This window comes from Abramis brama, assembly GCF_963993115.1.
Source record: "Abramis brama genome assembly, chromosome: 6".
Lineage (NCBI taxonomy): Eukaryota > Metazoa > Chordata > Actinopteri > Cypriniformes > Leuciscidae > Abramis > Abramis brama.
The window spans coordinates 7,434,323-7,447,903 of record NC_139968.1 but is presented as its reverse complement, the minus strand read 5'-3'; the positions used below and the strand labels follow the sequence as shown (position 1 = coordinate 7,447,903).

Below are 13,581 nucleotides of genomic sequence, written 5' to 3'. Positions count from 1 at the left end.
TCTTTCTGTGTTGGGACGTCATTTCATTCTCAAGGCCCAGGATGCAGTTTTTACTCATTTACTGATAAACAGTTTTAAAAGAAAACAAAGGGTACAAAATGTTATATGTATCTCAGTGTGATTCAATAGGGATTGGATTAAAACGTTTGGCCAACACATGGTTATGAGAAAACAGTTCATCAAATGTTCTGAACATATAAACAAAATGTTTTCTACGCAATTTCCCACAGGCCACGGTTTCCAGATATTATCAGCAATATCAGTCTCTCATCAAAGAACGTCATGTTTAAAAAAAAAAAAAAAAAAGTCGTCTCCTCAGTCCAGAAAAGTGAGAATCCCGCCGGATCAGGAAAAGCGATGGGAAACCCTTCAGAAAGCAAGTTTCTTCATCAGCAGATAAACCCTGGAGTCCACCTCGAATCCATGCAGGTTATTGGCATCTCCCTGAAGCCGCATCAGCAGACCCCCGTAAGACACGTACGCCGATCTGTGCGCACACACACACAATCATTCATTTACTGCATATTCACAATGAGAAACGTCCCATTAAAGCGAGCACTAGAGCAGAGCACTCACAGTCGTGTGGCCGCTTCTGTGGAGGTTTCATCGCCTTCGATCCTATAAACCTTCCCATACATGACATAATCAAACTGATCAGCCCTGCAGAGGAACAACAAACACCAGATATCATCATTAAAATAACAGTTTTCCATGTGAATGTGTGTTAAGGCAACCTGTCAATCACATCAGATCCACCAATAGCAAACCACCACCATCCAATCAAGCCCCGCCCACATTTGTTCTTGTTCAAGTGCCGTTTCGCTGGGATATCCGTCACGATAGGGGAAGAGAGACTTTTCATATTGTGTTTATAACCAATAAATGTTGATTTAGTGGATTTTTTAGTTGCATATGTTATATCATAACCACATGATTACCTAGACGGCCTGTCATCTTGAGGGTTGTATTCGCCGTCGTCCGGCGTCCCGTCCTCATACAATGTGCTGGCGATCACCAATCTAAACTTGTCACCTGAAAAAAGGGTGCGTATATATTAGGGTCAAATTACTCACAGTTCGGATATATATATACACTCACCTAAAGGATTATTAGGAACACCATACTAATACTGTGTTTGACCCCCTTTCGCCTTCAGAACTGCCTTAATTCTACGTGGCATTGATTCAACAAGGTGCTGAAAGCATTCTTTACAAATGTTGGCCCACATTGATAGGATAGCATCTTGCAGTTGATGGAGATTTGTGGGATGCACATCCAGGGCACGAAGCTCCCGTTCCACCACATCCCAAAGATGCTCTTATTGGGTTGAGAACTGGTGACTGTGGGGGCCATTTTAGTACAGTGAACTCATTGTCATGTTCAAGAAACCAATTTGAAATGATTCGAGCTTTGTGACATGGTGCATTATCCTGCTGGAAGTAGCCATCAGAGGATGGGTACATGGTGGTCATAAAGGGATGGACATGGTCAGAAACAATGCTCAGGTAGGCCGTGGCATTTAAACGATGCCCAATTGGCACTAAGGGGCCTAAAGTGTGCCAAGAAAACATCCCCCACACCATTACACCACCACCACCACCACCAGCCTGCACAGTGGTAACAAGGCATGATGGATCCATGTTCTCATTCTGTTTACGCCAAATTCTGACTCTACCATCTGAATGTCTCAACAGAAATCGAGACTCATCAGACCAGGCAACATTTTTCCAGTCTTCAACTGTCCAATTTTGGTGAGCTCGTGCAAATTGTAGCCTCTTTTTCCTATTTGTAGTGGAGATGAGTGGTACCCGGTGGGGTCTTCTGCTGTTGTAGCCCATCCGCCTCAAGGTTGTGCGTGTTGTGGCTTCACAAATGCTTTGCTGCATACCTCGGTTGTAACGAGTGGTTATTTCAGTCAAAGTTGCTCTTCTATCAGCTTGAATCAGTCGGCCCATTCTCCTCTGACCTCTAGCATCAACAAGGCATTTTCGCCCACAGGACTGCCACATACTGGATGTTTTTCGCTTTTCACACCATTCTTTGTAAACCCTAGAAATGGTTGTGCGTGAAAATCCCAGTAACTGAGCAGATTGTGAAATACTCAGACCGGCCCGTCTGGCACCAACAACCATGCCACGCTCAAAATTGCTTAAATCACCTTTCTTTCCCATTCTGACATTCAGTTTGGAGTTCAGGAGATTGTCTTGACCAGGACCACACCCCTAAATGCATTGAAGCAACTGATTGATTAGATAATTGCATTAATGAGAAATTGTAGTTCCTAATCCTTTAGGTGAGTGTATATATATATATATATATATATATATAACATCAATGACTTACCGAGATCGACAGGATAAATCTGGATGTTCACATCAAGGATCAGGTCCATTTTGAAAGACTCACTTTCACAGTGAAGACGAGATACTAATAACAACAAAACAAATATGAATTTTTAATATTTTGATGTTATAGACTTGCCGGTGTATTTGGACAACATTGAGTTTGATTTAAAAGTACTTTAGACATTGATTCTTCAGTAACTTTGCAACTAAATGTCAACTAGCAGTCCTTTGTGTATTAGTAGGGTATTGGGTTCGGGTTAATAGTGTGAGGAGTATACTAATACTCTAATGAAAGTCAGTGGACATGTAGTTGCAAAGTCACTAATTTTATTTCTAAAATAGACCATCGAAATAAAGTGAAACCAAATATTGTTCTGGCATGGAAGGTCTTTTGTATGAAGTTTCATGATATGTTATTATTTAGTTGTCGTCTTCCCAATTTACACTATTAAAGTAGCATTCACATTAAAATAAATATTAAGTAATAGGTAAAATAATTTGTATTTTCTTGTTATTTACTTGTACTTAATTTAAAACTTTTTGTTTTAATGTTGAATGCTCAGTAGCAATTATTAATGTAGCATTTACATTAAAAACATTAACAAATAAACTATTTTTTTAGTTTAATTTATTAATGCATTTTTATATATTTACACTCACTGTCAAAAGTTTGTAATAATTAAGTTTTTTTTATATATATATTTGTGAATAAAGTCGCTTCTGCTCACCAAGGCTGCATTTATTTGCTCAAATATATAATAAAAACAGCAATATTGTGAAATATTACTCAATAAGGATACATTGGATTGATAAAAACTTGATTATTCCAAACTTTTGTCCGTCAGTGTTAAGTAAATACTACTTTAGTATATAAATACTACTTTAATGATGGATATCTTGGGTAAAAAACGAAAGAAAAATGGTATTTCTTAAAGTAGTAAACATTAATTTCATATTCTCACCTCTGTCAAACTTTTTCCCATCCGGATCAATATCCTTCACATCAAAGATGTCCTCAAACAGAATCCCAGCCATCTGTCCTCAAACTGGCGATGATTATCCTGGTCAAACAAAGCAAGGAGGGCAATATTTAACACGTGACTCTGTAAAATATGAATGAATTGCATGTCGATGTTTCATAAAGCCTCATACTAACACTCTCGTTAGTATCAAGTACAATATACATAGCGTTTTAAATGAACGCTTTTCTGCAAATATGACATACTTTCTCCAGATATAGTGTGCGGGATATCGTTCCAGTAAAAAATGTGAGAGAACAACTGTATAAATAAACAACTCTCTTCTCATTCAACACAAATATGAAACATGCCGCGAAACAATGTGCTTCACCTCCGGCCACGTGACTTACTACTGCATCCGGTTCATGGCGCGAATTTACTAAGATTAAATATATATAATTTTAATTTGCTCTAAAATATAAATATTCCGCCATCGTAGTAAATTACACAGTCGTATTAAAAAAAAATAGAAAAAGTAATACATAAATAAGAATAAATAAATATAACTTCTTTTTAGAAGGCTTGCACAACATAAAATAATTTAACACAAAAAAAAAATCATGCCAATGTTGATTATAATAAATCAATTCTCAAATAAACAAACCAATAATTTTCATTTATTGGAAAAAAAAAAACTCTCAAGCATCATCGAGAAAAATACAAAAGACTACATTTTATCTCACGTAAAACTACAAACAATTTACGACACTGCTTTCCGGCAACCGTAGTTTCGTTGCGGTTGTTATGAGAAAGCGTCTTCCTCATGGTTACTGCAACGGTTAGCCAAACAGCTTCTGTTTATCCCGCGGAAATCATCTTTAATACTATGTATATCTCGACAGATTTTACATAAAACACATCAGATATGTTGAGCGACGGTTGTACATTAAAATATTCTTAATGAGGTGAGTTCTGTTGTACTCAGACTGTATACTGGCTATCAAACAAGCTAGCTAACGTAACTATATGGGTTATACGTTATATATGTGTATTCTACTCATTATTACATACCTAAAAAATATGTGTAGTGTTTTAAGCAGCATATATAAGTCGGTTTATTTTGCGTTTGTTTTGCCTTGGACTGAAGATAGGAAAACAGTTCTCAAGTGACTTTATTGACTTTAATATTGTCTTTATGCTCTTCTCTGTATTCCAGTATTATTAAAGTTTATGGTTTGTTGTTTTAGATTGTGGATCAATGAGCTCCAGAAAATCTGCAAAGATGGGTGAGAATCTGGCAAGTGAAAGTGATCTTCTGTCGATGATCAGTGAGGTGGGCTTACAGCACTCTTATCAGTTTATTTATTTAAGTAATATTCCACAAATGTAGACATATAATGACAAATGACGGTTTACAGTATCTGAAGTTTGGCGAGTTTGAAGAGACTGCGAGAGTGTTTGAGAAGGAAATCAAACGCAAAGGAAAACCTGCCCTGAAGAGCTCCGGAGCGACACGCCGAGACTCCAGAGCCAGCATCACTCATGTGAGAGTTACTGATCTCACTCACACACACACACACACACACACACACACAACACATGCTCATCGGCAGTGTGTTCTAGTAGTTTAACCCGCCTTATTATCTTATTATAATCTATCTGTCTGTCTTTCTGTTATCTATCTATCTGTCTGTCTGTCTCTCTCTCTCTCTCTCTCTCTCTCTCTCTCTCTCTCTCTCTCTCTCTCTCTCTATATATATATATATATATATATATATATATCAGTCTGTCTGTCTTTCTCTCTCTCTATCTGTCTGTCTATCTATCTATCAGTCTGTCTGTCTGTCTTTCTCTCTGTCTGTCTGTCATCTATATGTCTGTCTATCTATCTATCTCTGTCTGTCTGTCTGTCTGTCTGTCTCTCTCTGTCTATCTATCTATCTATCTATCTATCTATCTATCTATCTATCTATCTATCTCTTTCTGTCTGTCTGTCTGTCTGTCTTTCTCTCTCTGTCTTTCTCTCTGTCTGTCTGTCTTTCTCTCTGTCTATCTATCTATCTGTCTTTCTCTCTATCTATCTGTCTGTCTGTCTGTCTATCTGTCTATCTATCTGTCTGTCTGTCTTTCTTTCTCTCTGTCTGTCTATCTATCTATCTATCTATCTCTATCTGTCTGTCTGTCTGTCTGTCTTTCTCTCTCTGTCTATCTATCTATATCTATCTATCTATCTATCTATCTGTCTTTCTCTCTATCTGTCTGTCTGTCTGTCTTTCTCAATTCAATTCAAAATTGCTTTATTGGCATGACTGTACATGTTACAATATTGCCAAAGCTTGGAACACATATAAAGTGTAAAATTATAAAGTACAAAGTAATAAAATATTATAATATAACTTAAATCTGAATGTACAACTTAAATTAATTGTACAAATTAACAGTGTAACAAATTATAATATCTGTGAACATTTTACACCACAGTGTTTTAACATATACACACACACATATCACTGAAGGTCACTGTGGTGGACAGTAGGGAAACACACTGAGGTCAGACACACACATCACACACACGTTCACCTGCTGTCTCTCAGGCTGTGGCACACACACACACGTATCTGGCAGCCAGTGCTGCTGTCTGTCCCTCTCCTAGCAGGATCTTCATCTGATCTACTTCAGTCATGGCTGTAAAGTTCTGTATTACGTTAGTGAGTTTGCTAAAGTAGAGTTCTCTGACTGAACTGTATTTGTGACAGTGAAGGAGGAAGTGCGTCTCTGTCTCGATCTCTCCTGTCCTGCAGTGAACACACACCCTCTGCTCTCGGGTAACCAGCTCTTCCTGTGTCTGCCCGTCTCGATGGCGAGACCGTGTTCACTCAGCCTGTACCGGCTCAGGATCCGTCTCTGCTTTGTGTCTCTCACACTCTGGAGATATTCTTCCAGTTCATAATTTGATTTCAGATTTCGATAGAATTGTAATTTACTTTGTGTTTTAGTTTCCTGATCCCAATGTTCCAGATATGTATTTTTAGACTGTTTGATAATTTGGTTTATTCTGATGTTAGTGTGAGAAGCAGTGCTGGTCTGAGACTGGTCAGTGTTAGTAGGGTTAGTCTGGTTAGTGAGTCTCAGAACCAGCTGACTGAGGAGACTCTTTTCGGGGTTCAGTTCTTGGGTTTGTAGTGCTTTAAAATGTAGCGATTCTGTGGGACTTGATTTTAGATGCATCCAGAATTTGAGGGATCTTTTTTGCATAGTGATAATCAGTGGGAATCGGCCTAATTCTGCCCTACATGCATTATTGGGTGTTTTCCTTTGTAGTTTCAGAATCATTTTGCAGAATTCAGTGTGTAGGGCTTCTGTTGGATGCCTGTCCCATCTAGTATAGCTCTGATCACTGAGTGGACCCCAAACCTCACTTCCATACAGCGCAATGGGCTGAATTACACTATCGAAGATTTTACACCAGATTGGAATCGGTAATTCAATGTTTAGGAATTTTTTCTTAATTGCGTATAGAGCTCTTCGAGCTTTTCCTTTGAGAGCATTCACTGCCACACTGAAACTCCCCGATGCAGTGATGACCAGGCCGAGGTAAGTGTACTGCATCGTGTGCTCTAGGGCGGTGCTGCCTAGGCTGAACTGGTATCTGTGTTCCTGACATCTGGGCTTCTTCTGAAAGACCATAATGTTGGTCTTGGTGAGGTTGACTGCCAGGGCCCAGTTCTGGCAGTAGTTCTCCAGCAGGTCCAGGTGCTGCTGTAGTCCCTGTGCAGTGGGTGACAGCAGCACCAGGTCGTCTGCGTACAGCAAGAGCTTGATGCTCCTGTCCTGTAGAGTGAGTCCAGTATCTATCTCTGTCTGTCTGTTATCTATCTATCTATCTGTCTGTCCGTCCGTCCGTCTGTTATCTATCTATCTGTCTGTCTGTATTTCTGTCCGTCCGTCTGTCCGTTTCTAAAAAATTCTAGCTTTTAAAACTACTAAAATAAAACTTAAAACTATTTCAAACTTAAAAAACTTTAAAAACTTTTACAAAGCATTTTTTTCCCCTAAAAGAATAAGAGGTTTAAATAGGTTTACTTAGTGATCAGAGAACATTTATTTTTTTTGTCATTACCAAAATGCTTAGTATTTGTGAATTTTAAAAGATTAAAAATGGAAAAGCAACTGATTTTTTTTTATTTATTTTTTTATAAATAAAGTTCATTATTTGATAACTTTTTTTTCTCTTCTCTTTCCTATAGGATGATTTCCTCAGCTCCTTTAATGATGGAGACTATAAGGTATTCTCTGAGCTGTGGGCTAAAAACATTCCTCCGGAGATTCGGGATTGTGATCCAGCGGCACAGAAACTGGAATTCTACTTACAAATTCATTTTACAATATACCCACTGAAATCTCCTGTAGGAAGTCACGTAAGTGCACTCTATTTCTGGTAATGCTAATAAAATGACCTATTACATTTAAATGAAATGACTGTATTGACACAGGTAAATATACAATGCATGTACTCTGTTCGACCAACAGATGTCCCCATAAAATAACATATTCGAGCAAACCTCTCGTTCAGTCAAATGCGTGATTTAAATCAATATTTAATAGACATTGTATTGGCTTTCAGTCAAATGTGATAACGTTTTTATTTAATGTGAAAACATAACTCTGTAATGCAGGATAAAGGAGAGTTTGAGAACAGGATCACACATTTCAAGCAGTATCTGGAGACCAGAGGGGCGGCGCTGAGCCAGACCACTGAATTCCTGCCCTTCTACGCCCTGCCGTTTGTGCCCAATCCCACGGTGCACCCGTCCTTCCAAGAGCTCTTCCAGGTGCAACACACACACACACACACACTAACAATCACCAAAAAACCAGCTGATTAAAAGTCACTGCAAAAAATTGCTTTGAAAACTTCATACTAGCATATTGAGAAATTCATATATTTATGTGTGGCAAACATCAGTTACACTGAGCACTTCAGATGAAGTTTTGAAGTGTTGTCATATTTTCTCTACTTGATCATAGGATTCCTGGATGCCAGAGTTGAGAGAAAGGCTGGAGAAGTTTCTTTCAGTGACTCTGAAAGCGTCAAACAAACCGAGGCTTCTGATTTTATATGTATCCTTTTTTTCCCCATATATATATATATATATATATACACCTTTGTCCAGCGGCAAGTACTTAGATGAAGTAGTTTTAATTAATCCTGGGTAATAATTATATTTGTTCTGTCTTCAGTAGGTTTCTCAATGAAAATTATTAACTTTTATTGACTCATTGAACCTTATCGAATGTCCCTTTTCTAATCTCACGGCAACTGCTTCTGTATGTGGAAAGCAGAAAAAAGCAGAAGTGTTCAGGCATGAAAACTCCTCACCTTTCGGCGAAATTCGCCGTTTTAAAACCTAAAAGGGTCACCTACGTGATTTGTGCAGATCCGATGAGAAAATATTTATGGGGGGGGGGGGGGGGGATGTTTTCAAAGTCTTTTACACCGCGAGTCTGACAACTGGACACACACTGCCGAACAAAGAACCGCACGTCGGAAAGCAAGCCTGAGGTAAGTTAGCTTACAATGTTAACTGTCCTGTCAGATACAGACAGCGATGTTGCCAATGTCATTATTTTTAATTTTGACATAGAAGTGGGCGAGATGATATCGCGAGCGGGCGCGGGCGCCGTGAGCGCTGAGCGAGCAGGAACAACAGTTAGTGCAGTGTTTTTCATTGCGCGGCTCGCGAGCCTCATGCGGCTCGCCAAGCTTTATTTATGGCTCGCATGGCGGTAAATAATTGGTGATATGATAATGCATTCACTAGAGATATTTCATAAAAACATTAATAACAAGTACATAACCCGTTAAAAACTTCTATTACAAATAATTTCGATTGGATTGAAAGGGGTGGTTTATTGAGAGAACGTGAAAAAAACTTGATCGATTGAAAACCGAAACTGAAAGGACGACGTATGACGCGCGGAACGAGCTGTTCTCCTGATGAATAAAGTGTCATATAAATGAGTATCCTTTTATTCTATAATTCTCCTTTCACTCAGCATCTGTGAAGTGAAGCAGGACAACGGCTCACCAGTCCTTATTTCAGATTATCATACAGACGACTGGTTTGGGGCATTTTTAATGCGTGATAAATAGTAGTAGTAAATTGTTTTTTTTCTCTGACACCCGATGAAACACGTAGATCAGCGGCCCATTGGTTCTTTTCTTGATTTCCACTGGGCTAGCCCAATCACATCTTTAATGTGAAGTATAGAAATATAGCTACTCTTTCAAGTATAGAAATTAGTACAAAACTATGAAAGTTTCCTCTTTTTCAGTGCATTTGTTTTACAATATATGGCTATTACTATCATGGGATTAATATTATAACTATTATTGTAGCAGTAATGTAGACAGACACTGTAACTAAAGGAGTTTTGAAATTTTCTTTGTTTAATTTGCACCAGATTGATGAATTTAACATTAAAAATCACAAAATTTTCTTACGAGGGAGCATGCCCCCGAACCCCCCTAGAGTGGTAAAGGTCCACTCATCACAGTGATCCAAAAATCCTGTGACAAACACTGGTAATACTATGCCAATGCAGCTTACAGGGTTTTGGGGGCGTTCATCACTGTGGAGTATAGTTAAATTCTATTAATAAGTGAGAATTTCATCTGTTCGTGTTAACTCTTACGCGTTACTCACTCATTACATTTTTTTTTTTTGGGGGGGGGGGGGGGGGGGGGGGGGGGTATATATGCCGCATCCTTCTCACCTTTATTACCCCTGACCTGTTTTCATGCCTGAGTGTTGTAGATTGTGAACGATTTAAAGATGCGTTTAACAGTGTGTTACAGGTTAATGCACAAAGGTATCTGATAATGAAGATAATATGAAGATAAATCAGTATTCTGTTGGTCATGTGATCTTAAAGGGATAGTTCAGGATTTTAGACATGAATCTCTATAGCTTCCCCATAAGCAGTGTGGTGCATTGACCATGACTTACCCCCGACAGCGTCCTGTGAGCCGAGCTCCGGTCCAGTTTTGGTCAAGATGAAATTAGTCCGGCAAGTTTGCTGGGGTCACGGCAATAAAGCTTTTTTCTTCTCAAATCAATATGTGTTCAAAAGAGTGATATATTTGCAGCACAAAACCGCTGTCTATGGAGAGGTCAGACCTCGTAATGGCTTGGCACTATTTTCTTCCCCGTCATATCACTGCGCGCTGCCGCTACCTACAGCCAGCTGGGAGCCGCGCACGTGTCACTTTGTTTACAGCTCGTAAAGAGAACGATAACATGTCTGACTACAGCAGCGACGATGACAACATTGACTTCAACACACAGCCAAAAGGATATCTTTACGAACCTGAATACACAGATGACGAGTTACGCCAGCTGTAAACACTGCCGAACAACTGAAAAAGTGGTGTGCGCCTGCGCGGCTCCCAGCTGGCTGTAGGTAGCGGCAGCGCGCAGTGATATGACAGGGGAGAAAATAGTGCCAAGCCATTACGAGGTCTGACCTCTCCATAGACAACGTTTTAGTGACGCAAATATATCACTCTTTTGAACACATATTGATTTGAGAAGAAAAAAGCTTTATTGCCGTGACCCCAGCAATCTTGCCGGACTAATTTCATCTTGACCAAAACTGGACCGGAGCTCGGCTCACAGGACGCTGTCGGGGGTAAGTCATGGTCAATGCACCACACTGCTTATGGGGAAGCTATAGAGATTCATGTCTAAAATCCTGAACTATCCCTTTAACGTGGCGACATGAGGACATACCATTTGTGTTCTAGACTACTTATCTATCTATAAATTACAGAAACGTGTGTGTGTGTGTGTGTGTGTGTTCACTGTGGCAGGCTTATTAATTTGTGGATGTTAACTGAATCTGTAAGTCAGCTGCACTGTTTATTTCGGAATATTATATTTCATTCTGGTGCGCTTAACGTTATTGCTTTCTACCATGCACAAATAAAAATGTCACTGAGCTTTTGCTGTGTAATTGTAACAATGAGCACTCAAACACAACGAACCAACAATTACTAAAAACACACACAAAAACTGATTTTGCACGGGCACTTTGCACTAGTATGACTAATAACCTTCATCTCACTTAAAACGTACATATACTAATAATTACTTAAGAAGTGTCATAAAATGCTGTTTCAATGACCCCAAAAAAATTATATTATTATAATAATTTTTAATAGAGTATATAAGCTGCCGTTTAAATGACAGTAAACACATTTATAATGTTACACCGTTTTTATTTCAAATAAATGCTGTTGTTTTGAACTTTCTATTCATCAAAAAATTCTGAAGAAAATGTATCACAGATTCCATAAAGATATTAAGCAGAACAAAAATGCAGTATTGGCAGTGTGTAGTATTTCCTTTTACTATAAAGCAATAATGAAAACAATTAGTGGAATGTTTAAATCACTGAACCTAATTATAAACCATATTAAAAGTGATACATGCCTTTGAAACAGGTAATGTTATGACACATCATCCCCCTTAAATAGTTTACCCGAAACCTGAAATAGCCGTGAGCATTTAATTAGTAATTGTGTAAGAGCAGCTGAACGATGCACCTTTGAATGAATTTTGAATGAACAATAAACAATAAATTGTCTACCTCAGCTATTGATGGCTGAATCTCTGTCGTAATATAGGAAAGCTTGAGGATTATGATTGCGTAATCATTAAACATTGTGCAAGTGTATTGTATATAGTCGTAAAATGCACATGTTCTGGTGTTGTGTCAGAACAATGGGCTGTGGATTGTGAAAACAAGTCCTCTGAATAGTGTTTAATGAGTAAACTGATGGTGTTTAAGGGGAAGGAAAATTGCTGACATTAATCCATCAAAATGAAAAATGACTTGTTGGCATGACTCCTTAACACAAAGAAACCAGAACGATGGTGGAAAAGGCAACAAAGGTGAGTTATTCTGAAGCAGCTCCTAGATTGTTACTGAAGTATTGTTAGTAGAGCCCAAAATAGGCTAAATTCTAATATAACATTTAATTATTTAATTAAACTTGGCATAATTTTGTCCCTAATAATGGGATTGTTTCTGTTTTTCTGTGCAAATGAAATTGCACCTGTCAGAAAAACTTTGGTTAACATGGTATAAATGATATTGGATATTTTTTTTATGAAGATTTTTTTACAAAATCTTTATCTAGTATCACAAATGACTGTTGTAAGTAATTCCTTGGTCAAAAGGAGAGGGAAGCATATAGAGGAAGTAGTTTTAATCCTGAATCTCCAGTCGCATTGTAAATCATGATGGTGGGAAGTAATTACATTTTTTATAATATAATATAATTCACTTTATTTTAAGGTGTCATTGTTACAGTGTAGTTATACATTTAAGTACTCAGTAATATTTATTAACTACATGTGTTTACTATAGGGTTAGGGTAGGATTAGGGTTTGGTTGAGGGTTAGTTGCATAAGTACATGTAACATATAACAAAGACACTGTAAAATAAAGTGTTACCTAATATTATAATTAGTTCTGTCAAATCGATTAATCGCGATTAATCGCATCTAACATAAAGGTTTGTAAATGTGTGTGTGAGTGTGTGTGTGTTTGTTTCTACACACATTTTTACAAACCTTTATGTTAGATGCGATTAATCGATTTGACAGCACTAAATATTATATAATAATACAAATATGTAGATTTTTGTCAATAGTACTGGTTTTATTTAGCCGTTTTAGTGTTCATTTAGGTTAAAATGCACTGTTATACCCTGAAATTGTTAACTTTCTGTCCTGATGTGACTCTTTTGCCTCATGCATGCACACCAACCCCTGATTTGACTTTGTGTTTTTTGTCATCCAGAAGTGATTCAGCAAATGCAGCTCCATGTGACTGAGGCAGAAAGGAAGGCCACCATCTACATGAGGAGATTCGCTAAGCTGCAGGCCGACCATCACAACCTCATCGGCGTCACGGCCGAGCTGGTGGATTCACTGGAGGCCACAGTCCGTGGAAAGATGGCAAGCAAACACCAAGACCCACATTACGCCCACAATTCAAAAAAAGTCTGATTATTGCACATGACAAAGCTAAAACGCTCAAGGGAATGTGGTTGATGTTTTGCAGATCTCCCCAGAGTACCTGCAGGGTGTGTGTATGCAGCTCTTCAACAGTCACATGAGACAGAGCGCTGCTCAGAGTGTAGACTTCACCAGACCCGGCACTGTGAGTCTCTGCGTTCACTGTTTCTGTGCTTTTGGCTACCAGAA

At 38.4% G+C, this 13,581-nt stretch overlaps 2 protein-coding genes across 3 annotated transcripts in view; one reads left to right on the top strand and one right to left on the bottom strand.

Moving 5' to 3' along the window:
- Positions 1–44: 44 nt before the first annotated feature.
- Positions 45–3,731, bottom strand: polr2h (RNA polymerase II, I and III subunit H). The gene is made up of 6 exons (XM_084116655.1): positions 3,571–3,731; positions 3,308–3,406; positions 2,344–2,427; positions 939–1,032; positions 577–660; positions 45–487 (listed from the first exon to the last, which is right to left on the bottom strand). Exons 2-6 carry the CDS (start codon positions 3,378–3,380, stop codon positions 370–372), a joined length of 453 nt encoding a protein of 150 aa, XP_083972781.1. The 5' UTR covers positions 3,381–3,406; positions 3,571–3,731; the 3' UTR covers positions 45–369.
- A 379-nt stretch (positions 3,732–4,110) lies between these two features.
- The window catches only part of armc9 (armadillo repeat containing 9), a 57,332-nt gene continuing 47,861 nt past the window's right edge, over positions 4,111–13,581 (top strand). For both annotated transcript variants that reach the window (XM_084116627.1, XM_084116626.1), the window contains exons 1-9: positions 4,111–4,269; positions 4,552–4,637; positions 4,723–4,848; positions 7,552–7,722; positions 7,981–8,136; positions 8,333–8,425; positions 12,237–12,261; positions 13,175–13,332; positions 13,439–13,537. In XM_084116627.1, the coding sequence (XP_083972753.1) occupies positions 4,563–4,637; positions 4,723–4,848; positions 7,552–7,722; positions 7,981–8,136; positions 8,333–8,425; positions 12,237–12,261; positions 13,175–13,332; positions 13,439–13,537 (903 nt within the window). In that variant the 5' untranslated portion in view covers positions 4,111–4,269; positions 4,552–4,562. The remainder of the gene's footprint in view (positions 4,270–4,551; positions 4,638–4,722; positions 4,849–7,551; positions 7,723–7,980; positions 8,137–8,332; positions 8,426–12,236; positions 12,262–13,174; positions 13,333–13,438; positions 13,538–13,581) is intronic.

Coding starts and splice junctions, on each gene's coding strand:
- polr2h (XM_084116655.1), bottom strand. CDS start 3,380: ATGGCTGGGATTCTGTTTGAGGACATCTTTGATGTGAAGGATATTGAT. Junction 2,428..3,307: donor TGGGAAAAAGTTTGACAGAG/GTGAGAATATGA, acceptor TGTTGTTATTAG/TATCTCGTCTTCACTGTGAA. Junction 488..576: donor ACAGAAGCGGCCACACGACT/GTGAGTGCTCTG, acceptor GTGTGCGCACAG/ATCGGCGTACGTGTCTTACG.